Source organism: Montipora foliosa, chromosome 7 (genome assembly GCF_036669935.1).
Source record: "Montipora foliosa isolate CH-2021 chromosome 7, ASM3666993v2, whole genome shotgun sequence".
NCBI lineage: Eukaryota > Metazoa > Cnidaria > Anthozoa > Scleractinia > Acroporidae > Montipora > Montipora foliosa.
The window spans coordinates 24,999,144-25,009,143 of record NC_090875.1 but is presented as its reverse complement, the minus strand read 5'-3'; the positions used below and the strand labels follow the sequence as shown (position 1 = coordinate 25,009,143).

The 10,000-nt window shown below is 40.4% G+C and overlaps 2 protein-coding genes across 9 annotated transcripts in view; one reads left to right on the top strand and one right to left on the bottom strand.

The window, feature by feature from the left end:
• Window positions 1-3,258, bottom strand: part of LOC138011529 (uncharacterized) — a 42,912-nt gene extending 39,654 nt beyond the window's left edge. For 3 of the 7 annotated variants that reach the window (XR_011124731.1, XR_011124733.1, XR_011124735.1), the window contains exon 1: window positions 3,038-3,258. The gene's annotated coding sequence lies outside the window, so the exon portion shown is untranslated. Of the gene's footprint in view, window positions 1-88; window positions 159-469; window positions 554-2,435; window positions 2,705-3,037 lie in introns of all 7 variants that reach the window. The other 4 variants (XM_068858577.1, XM_068858579.1, XM_068858581.1 and 1 more) reach the window with 4 other exon arrangements.
• Window positions 3,259-3,338: 80 nt separating this feature from the next.
• The window catches only part of LOC138011526 (uncharacterized), a 19,350-nt gene continuing 12,688 nt past the window's right edge, over window positions 3,339-10,000 (top strand). The window contains exons 1-2 of one of the 2 annotated variants that reach the window (XM_068858573.1): window positions 3,339-3,455; window positions 4,843-8,735. In XM_068858573.1, the coding sequence (XP_068714674.1) occupies window positions 4,906-8,735 (3,830 nt within the window). In that variant the 5' untranslated portion in view covers window positions 3,339-3,455; window positions 4,843-4,905. The remainder of the gene's footprint in view (window positions 3,456-4,842; window positions 8,736-10,000) is intronic. The other variant, XM_068858574.1, reaches the window with a different exon arrangement.

Genomic DNA, 10,000 nt, shown 5'->3' with positions numbered 1-10,000 from the left:
AAATCTGCCACTTTCCTTCTTAAAAGTCATAGCTTTCTTCACCGAAGGTGAATAATTTATGGTGATATCATGCTAGTTTATTTCCTACCTCTGTGTCCCTATTCCTCCGTATTCTGTGACCATTCTAGGCATCTAGGTTTGCATCTATAGTCCTCCACCTTGAGTGAAAATTAAACAAAAATGTTGGTCATTGAAATGAATAAGATCAGGCAAAAAGCTTTTTTATATTTCCTTAAATTCAAAAGTGCCGTTGTATTTTTAAAAAGATAAATGAGAATTATTTTCATAATTGATAGAATTGTTAATGAGTGGAATACCTCGCCTAATGAGATCATTGAATCTTAGAGTGTTTCTTCTTTACAGAATATGATTTTCCCTTTCCTTACAAATAATAATTATTAATAACTAATTTTCAACTTCGATTTTTAAAATTTGTTTTGGAGTGTATATAAGTTTCTCGGGAACCTACCTAGCATGTTATGGTGACACTTTAGGATGTTCTCCCTCTTCAAATTAATAATTGAGTCTTGTTTATTGTTACTTGTAGAGAAATCTAAATAAAGAATGGACCATGTTTAAAAGCATTCAATCTGTTTTCGTGGAACATTCTTTTCATTTGAGGTTGGAGCTTAAAATCATCAAATTTGCAACCATCCATAGGTGTTGTTCACAGTGGTAGATAATGGAAATGAGGAAGTTAGTCAAAGTCATGGAAAGGTAATGGAGTTGCCAATGGTGGTGAACCCATTTTCTTTTAAAAAACCAAATAATCCTCCTTTTTTCTGAATTTGTTATTAAGTTCTCCCTTTTTGTTATGATCTGTTCAAGTGCCTCAAGCTTTGCAAAATAACCACAACCAGGCACTGAACTCTTGTGAATCCTTGGGGTTGTCTGGTACTGCCTGAGATAATCACAGTTGTGGAAAATGAGGTTTCAATTAATTTTGTTCCACTAAGTAAGCTGAAACAAAACCTCATCGTGCTTGTGAATCATGTAATATTCTAAGACACACTTCCTCTGCACCAGCCCATGCTGAAAGATAGCTAACTTCCTCTACCCATAACCTATGAAGAGGCTCATATATAATATATAACACTTTAAAATTCCTCCACTGCAGCTTCAACAAAGCATGCATAGAACCGTTCTGCTTCATTTTGTTTTGAGTCCCCTTGTGCCCTAGGAAATTCTAGGTACACTGTACCTTATCATTTCCATAATTATACTCAAACTGCATTCTGCAATAACTATTGTTATGCCCACCCCAGGGCCTGCATCAGTCACCTTGAGCAACCACAGATGATACATAGGTGGAAGTCTTACTGAGGCAATTCTCCTAAGGCTTGATGGCAATTCTCAAGCATTGGTTTCATGCCCAATTCTAATGCTTTACCAGTGACACCTTTAACTTTATGTTCAGCCTACACTGTCACTGATAATCTCTATAATTACATGAGCTAACATTGTTTACCAACCCTAAATCCGCTAATTTCATCCCAATGTTTTTCTGCTTTGTACGGTTCATGTAAGCTACTGCTATAATTAAAGAGCTCAAACAAACATCTTTGTACATCCTGTAAGGCCAATTATCTTTGTGTTAAGTAAACGATTTACCTTGTGAGGTAGAATAAACATACATTTGTACCCTAATAAATGACACAGTCATGAACTCTAGCACACATCCCAAAAAGTTGCTCTGAATATTTTGGATCACCCTTGTGTTGGGGGAGAACTTAACCCATTGACTCCCAGGGGTTCCCCATTGACCAGTAAATCGTCTGGTGTTAGACAGAGTAAAATGCTCTGGCATTAGACAGAGTAAAATACTAAGTCTGGCCAGTTTAGGCCAGTTTGAATGTCAAAGGGTTAATGGGGACAAAAATGTACTTACCACACAAGTTTGGAACTGTTGGAATATTGCACAGTGTATAATTGCATTGCACAGATTGCTACCAACGCACACCAATACTGAGACAATACTAGACATATTTAGTTGGAACACTTAGCGAATGGTCCAGAATCATTTTGTTACAAGATTGTAGCTCATACTACATCCCCCTCCCCCCAATTCAATGTTGTGTGAGAATTTTTTGGGCGACTGCTAGTAGTTGTGAAAATCAACATTGCAGGACCAATGGCCTTACTGTGCACAAAACACAATAGTTGTTTACTCTGTACTGAGGAACTAAGCAACAGAAGATTAACATGCTGGTTTACGTAATTCATGCACAGTGTTTGAGCGCAAAACAAAAGATTGTGCACGGTCGTGGACTTTCCAACCTAAATCTTCAGAATCTTGGCATCTTTGTTTCCTCCTTTGATGTTTGCTGAGCTTCAAAACCAGTCCCCTCTATTAACTATGCTCTAACTTGTCTGATCCTGTGACATCAATTTTTTTCCATGCACTTAGCCTTTCCTTCATTTAACTCTAATTTTACCTTTCTGTTAGGTTTGAGACCAAGTGTATTTGCACTTTGGCTATGGAAACCACCCAAGGCTATCGTATTCTCATCTATTTGGCCCTCGTTGATGACCTATACCAGTCGATGTCTCATTGCTTTGACAATTTTTCACGGCTGTCACTTTGGTATGTCTCACTGGAGGACTATCAGCCACAACAGCTACAACTTAAGACACTCCAGTGTCTCTCTCGAACCCTCAGCCTTCGCCATAAGCGCATTTTCTGCAGTCATTTCCTTGTGAATAACTTGACAGGAAACAAACGAAGGTCAACAAAAATGTAATCTTGAATGGGATGGACGACTTTTTGTTTTGTCTGACAAGGGAGGGTAATGTGTTTGACAGTTAAAGAAAAGGGAAGGGCCACAAAAATTGCAAAGCATTATGTCATGTGTGGAAAATCCTCACAGTATAACGCAAATTATAACGCAGACCTAAAGGATGCACGAAGATTATTACCGCTATTGTTTTCATACAAAGGGGCGTGTGCATAATTAAGTAGGGACCGTGCTGAAATCTTGCCAAATGTGTGGCCACAAAACCTGTATATTAAAGGATAATGATTAAGAAATGAAGTTACCTGACGAAAATATGAGGGAATGCCAGACTTCGACTCTTCAAAATTGTCCAGTTTCTCTCCCATAGAAAAGCATCTTCTTTAACGATGGGAGAACGTTTGTTCCCCCCTTTTTTCTCCTAATATATTCCATTATCTCGGAAGACGTCAAAAGGCGATAAAGGACGCATCAATTCGTTATTATATTAAACACAAACAGCATGAAGACAAAACACACGAATGTCGCGTGCGACAAGCCTATCGGGAAAACCCACGTGACTTCGTCTGCGTGACATTATTTCCGGGAAAAAATATAATATACTCCCCTCACTTGTTGGAAATCAACAGAAAGAGGTTTCGATCAAATACTGAAAAGTATTAATTCATGGATTTCTGAAGGAGGAATCATTCTTTTTTACTTTTAAATGAAATTCAAACAAAGGTAAGAGCAGATGGATAACCATTAAGAGAAAACATACTGAAGTAAGCTGTTTAGCTCATTTAATACGACCAATACGTCTCGCTTGGTCTGAGATAATTGCAACAGACGTAATGCGTTTTAAAATGTCTTCTACCTTCAAATACGAAGCAAGCTCCCCAAAGAAATAAGCATGAAAAAGGAGAATTTCCTTGGCTTTTAGACAAGTTGTCACTGCCCATGGATAGCGAATCTAACTTGGTTGCTTTATTGATGAGAAGACTGCGAAGTTTAGTACACTAAAGGCAGGTGGTTTTTGGTGAGATTGTTAAGAGGCCACATTTGATATCCAAGCAAGAGGGTGTTTGTGCATCGCGCTAATAATGCAAGTAGACTTAGTTTCTCGGCGCTATGGTTTTCATTACTTTAACACCAGGGTAGTGCAACCTTCCGGTTATATATTACGCCTCAACTGAAGACAAAGACAATGAAATATCGAAAAAATCCACAATTTTTAGGGGCACCCAACGATAATCTTCGGTGTACAATGTGTTCGCGAGAGTCAAAATGTTCTAAGAATTTCGGTTCTAGGTTTAGCTGTAGGTTGCCAGACAGCTCCAGATTTCTGTACTAAAAAACATGTAAAAGATTCGCAACCAGGGAAAAGTAGTCCCTTACGTTTTTGGAAGGGGTATTTTTGCAATTTTTGGCACTTAAAAAGGTCACCTAGCAGTTTCGGATGAGCAAATGGCTCGGTTGGCAGTTCTTAGAAGGTAACGTTCAGCTAGCAATTTCTGAAATCATGAGATATCATTACCTAAAATTTTCGGACACTTGAATTTTCAGCTAAGATATTCGAACAGATCAAATTCTTCTCGGTGATAAAAACATCTCTATGGACAGTCTTTATACATTAAAAGGCCTAGAAATGTCTCTCAAAGGCTTCTGGCTTATAAATTTGCTCGTTGGATGCCCTTGAATTTTAGACCATTTCACCTCTGAAGTGGCCCCCGATTGACAAGTAAAACCGCCAGTTTGGCTAACTTTCAGGAGGCAAAGGATTAAACATCGTAAATGTGGTAATACTGATATCAACATAAGGGCGAGATTTCCATACAGGGCCCTAATTTATTATGCGTGCGTTCCTCTGGCTTAAGAAAACAATGGCAGTGATGCATATGCTAACGCCACTTATGCGTTTTTTCATGTCCAATTTCCTCCTCTAGGGTTTTTGTTGAAATTTTCCTACGAGGATCCCCGTCATTTTTTAGGGTTTCCGTCTTCTAAGATAGACCTTAATGAATTAGCTCATTGACCAAAGAGTATCTTCTTTGACCTCTATGTTCACTCTTGTCTTTGCTATTTATTCTCTTTTATCTTGTTCTTTTTTTATTGTTCGGTGTGACACCAGTTTCCAGTTAACCACGTGTGTGCTGGTCTTCAGGTATCTTTCCTTTGGGTCATTGGCAGTTAAATGAAAACAATGTTTCCACACTACCGATCCTGGATGACTACCCGTGGGGTGACGCTTCGTTGTGGGAACTGTTACTCAAAGCTGGCTGATAGGGAAATCCTAATACTAGCAACGACACTACCGACTGAGCCACCTTCGCATCTTGTGGTAAAAGAAGGCAAAGAGGATAGAGCTTATGAAACAATTTCCAAAGTTAAAAATTCAGGTGATGGAAAAAGCTCTCAAAACCGCTGCCCTTACACACTGCATTGTCGAAATTGTCGAAATCATAATTGCGATGTGGTTGTTGGCAAAGTAACAAAACTGGTATCAAGAGAGTTTATATGTTTCAAATTTGAAAACGTGTACATCGAGAACAACTTCGGTGAGAAGATAAAAGCGAAAAAAGTGTCTAAGGTCCGTGAAAGACTTATTAAGGAATGTGGAATTGAAGTTGTGACTATATCAAGCAATATCACCAGTGCACAGTCCTCTCTCCAACCAAGCTTACCCATGGTTTACTGCGATGCAAGTGAGCTTACTCACACCTCACAGGAAATAAATGTCTTAACGCGTCAAAACCCACGAAATTATCAAAAAGAGCTTTTCCTTTCCATAATGCTTGGAAACACGCTGGTGTATCTTCCCACCGGCTCAGGTAAGACCTTGATCGCTGCGATGGTACTAAGTTGTATGAAGAAACTTAATCCAGACAAACTGATGGTGTTCCTCGTTGATCGAATCCCGCTGGTTTACCAACAAAGGGATTACATTAAGAAACAGTTGCCAGATTTAAGAGTGGGGTTGTTGGTTGGTGAAATGGAGCCTGAACAACAGAAGGATGTGCATGAAAGACTTGCAAGAAGAAAAATTGATATATTGGTTTTGACCCATCAGATTTTTCTGAATATTTTAGCCACCCAAACTGACCCAATCATCCGACTCTCCGATGTTTCCGTCTTGGTTTTTGATGAGGCTCACCATTGCCAAAGAGACCATCCATACAACAAGATCATGGGGCAATTCTATCACAACGTTCCAGACAGGTTTAAACCTCTCGTACTCGGTTTGTCTGCATCTCCAGCTGGAGAGCTGTCAACTCAACAAACTTTGGTGAAACTTGAAAAATTGTTAAAGAACCTGGAATGTGATATTTCGACACCCGAGATATCTGGAGATCTCTTTGCACATGTCAATTGTCCTGAGACTTCTTATGAGGTGGCAAATGCTATGAACAATTACCTCAAATGTGTCATACAGCGTCACATTCAACACCTAAGGAAAACCTATATCGACAACACACAGGGGTCCTATCGTCTCGAGCTGGATAGGTTGCCTTTATTTTCGGCTAACTTTAGAGGTGCACTACGAAAATTAATTGACAGTTGCCATAGTGACCAACGAAAAGTCAAGCCCCTTATAGTTGGGGAGCATATAATGCAAATGCTTGGGGTTGTTGATCTGAGTGAAGTTCTTGGTTGCAAGCATGCCGTAGAATGCCTCAAGGAATGCGTCCAACGTATACAGTGTGCAGTTACACCTAAAGATGGCGTCTTGAAAAGGATTTTAACTGATAATCCCATTTTTGAACATGTTAGAAATTTAGTCAACCCTGAGATTCACGGGAGCATCGTGTCAGAAAGATACAGCATCCTTGAGAGACACGTCAAAGAGTTTGTCGACTGCTCTCTGGTAGATGAAACATCCAGAGGGATTGTCTTTGTGAACATGCGTAAGACGGCTTATAAGCTATGTGAGCAGATTAGGGCAATCCCAGACGTGACTGAAAAGTTGAACCCTGAAGCCTTCGTTGGTCATGGCCAGGGGAGCTATGATGGAATGACGTGGAGAGATGAGCAAGAGCTAGTGTTAAAGAATTTCAAATCTGGCCGGACAAAACTCCTGATCAGTACCAGTGTCCTCGAAGAAGGGCTTGATGTCCCAATTTGTAACCTGGTCGTGCGGTTTGAGGGCGCGGCTACCTTGCGGGCTCTTGTCCAGACCCGTGGGCGTGCTTGCCGACGACCCGACAGTAAGTTTGTCGTCATCTGTGATGAAAGCGAGGAAAAGGAAGCCCAAGATGTTATCCTTAAGGAGGAAAACATGAAAGAAGCTATAAGGAGATTAATGGAGAAAAAAGCAATTAAGTCTCAAGCGGAGAAATTCTGCTGCGAATCGAGGAAGCCAAGTTTTTTCCTTCCTTTACCAGAGGAAGCCGATGAAGAAGTTCGCGTTAAGCGTTACTATCCTTTAATCTCTGTCTCTGTGCAAAACCTGGAAGGGCTTGATTATCGTGTGATAAGCTTCCTGGAGAGCAACTTCGAAGTTAAGTCCTCGGACATAGCTCAGTCAACTTCATCAGCCGGTAAAGAACAGAAGTGTATGATCTTTGACCTACAACCAAGCGAAGAGAAGGACAACAAAGAGTTCAAATCCAAAGAAGAGTTCATTTGTCACGTGGCGAATGTTTGGTGCTCACAATTGACAAACCCAGACGAGGAACCAATTCCCGTGTGGCTCCAAACCTCTCTACCGAAGAAACGTCACAAGGCAAGCGAGTCTCTTCACCAGTTATCAGCAAGTTCTTTATTTCTCGGGACTCTTGTAACTCGTTGCCATTTTCAGTGCGAATGGCCTACAGCACCGAGCCTGAGAAATGTTAACACCTATTTCGACCACAGCCTCAAGTTGTTAACAGTGACATTCCGTTTGCAGACACAGCTCTACAAGTTCGAACTGCGTTACGACGAACTTGAAGAATTCATACTTGTGTATAATGACGTTGGCGCTGGTGTTAAAAGAATTTTTCTCACTGCAAAACACCCGCCGCGCCTTTTCCAAGAAGTTGAGACAGAAGTCAATGACAATATGCCGCAAAATGACGACGACGGTGTTGTAAACGACTCATCAGATTCAGAAAGTACCGAAGGCTATTCGACTGATGAAGATTCAGGAAGTACCGAAGGCTATTCGACTGATGAAGAATACCCGGACGAGATCAGGAATTTACGTCATCGCGCGGAATCGAGTCCTATCGATAGTGAAATCATTTGGGAAAGAATTTCTGACATCCCTACTGGTGAGAGGGCATGGGGTCAATGTTTGACTTTTTGTTTTGCAATGCCCTCAAACAAATCTACTAATTTGATGCAGTTTCTGGCTGTTATCCAGAACAGATTTCAAAAGAAAGCCTTCTATTGCCGAGTTAAGGAAAGCTACGGCAGGATTTCAAATGTGGATCTGCCAATCGACATTCCTTTTGATGTCATGTACGCTTCCCAAAGTGTCATCTCATTGCATCCGGTCGTACGCAGTAGACTGTCTGAGAATTTTGGAACCCTCCTTCAAAGCAAACCCCCTGATGAGATGATCGCAGTATTAGACCAGTTGAGAAAGTCGTTGGAACAAGACAAGTTCTGTGACCCTGAGAAGGCTATCAAGTCGTCACTGAACCAAGGAAATCCATCAACATCCTGGATTCAGGGAAGGCACGTCCCAAGCCATTGTGCTTTGATCAAACGCGCGGTTATCACTCCAACGAGGCTATTGCTTTATCCACCGGAAGTTATGGTGAAAAACCGCGTGCTCAGACATTACGACCCAGACAACTTCCTGTGCGTCAGCATCCGCGATGAAAACCTGTCGAAGTTATCAGCTGGAGGAGGAAGCCTGGATCTACTGCTTGATGACATCAACCGCATTTTGGATGAAGGTTTAGCAATAGCTGGTCAGCAGTTTCTCTTCTTAGGAGCCTCAAACAGTCAGCTTCGCAATCATAGCTGCTGGTTTGTTGGACCCAGGCTCCAACCGGATGACATAAGGCTGTGGATGGGAGACTTCTCACAAATCAGGTAAGATGAAACAATCCATCCTCTACCTCTTAAATGACTATTATCGACAATTCCTAAGTTTCTCTGAATTGACTATTTTCATCAGTTTAGGCCGTTTAGCGCTTGATAGGGATTATGAGAAATGAATATCTATTTTTAAAATCCGAACCCCAATGTCTAAACTCGCTAGATTTGAACCTTGGAATGTTCGATTAATAACCCTTTCACTTAACCACTAGACTACCGCATCGCTAACTGACAGAACACTTTTAAAAATATCAATACCGGTATATTTTTTCTTCCGAATGCCGCTGTAAACGTGTTACGTATTATCACCGGCTAAGAATCAAGTTTAAAAAGGAAAAAATACCAGTTACCAAACCTCAAGAGAAAGCTAACCATTTTAAAATCAAGTACTAGACTTAACCACTAATCAGCAATGATTTTATATATTCTAATTAGATTTGATAAATAATTGGTGCAATTGTCCGTCAGTTGATCTTTAGTTATTAAGTGGATAAAAACAGTTCCTTCACATTGGGTGCTCCGGGTTGAAATCCCGTCCAGGGATGCAACTTTTACTTTTTTCTTTTCATCTGCTACCACAAGTCCTGGGACAGAGTAATCTAAATTGACGATAACAGTCATTCCAGGGAAAATTACGAATTGTCGATAATCGTCATTTCAGAGGTAGAGGATGTGTTGGATGAAAAGACCAATGGCTATCGTGACTAAATGAAATTTGCATTTCATTTATGCGCCCTTGAAGATAAATGAAAAAACAGATATGCGCTTATCATCACAGCTATTTATTTCCCCAAGTCCATGATTACGCTCGTGCAATTCTTATATCTTTTTTGGTTGTTGTTTTCGCAGATTAGGGACCTTAAGCAAGGGCGAAAACGAGGGCGATTTCTCCTTACTGTAATAATTTTGTAATTACTCCAAGTCGCTCGACATGGAAATTGAGTCCACATTCCAAGAATAAAATTGTTGAAAACGGTGTGAATATTTAGAAAGAAAATTGAAAATTCATCGTCAGGTGCTCGCGTACTCCACACCACCACAAGTTTGATCATTTCACGTCGTAAATCTACGACTGCGACGTCGACGTCGATTACACCATTTCGTTCACGTCCTACGATGTGGGCGAAGTACCCAAAAAAATAAATTGGTAAAAGCGGTTTCAGAGTAAAAATATACAGTGAAAGTTTTGCATTCGTACGCTCACGTTGTCGTTAAAGCCTCAAATTTGGTTATTTCACGTCATTGTTGTACAGAGTACA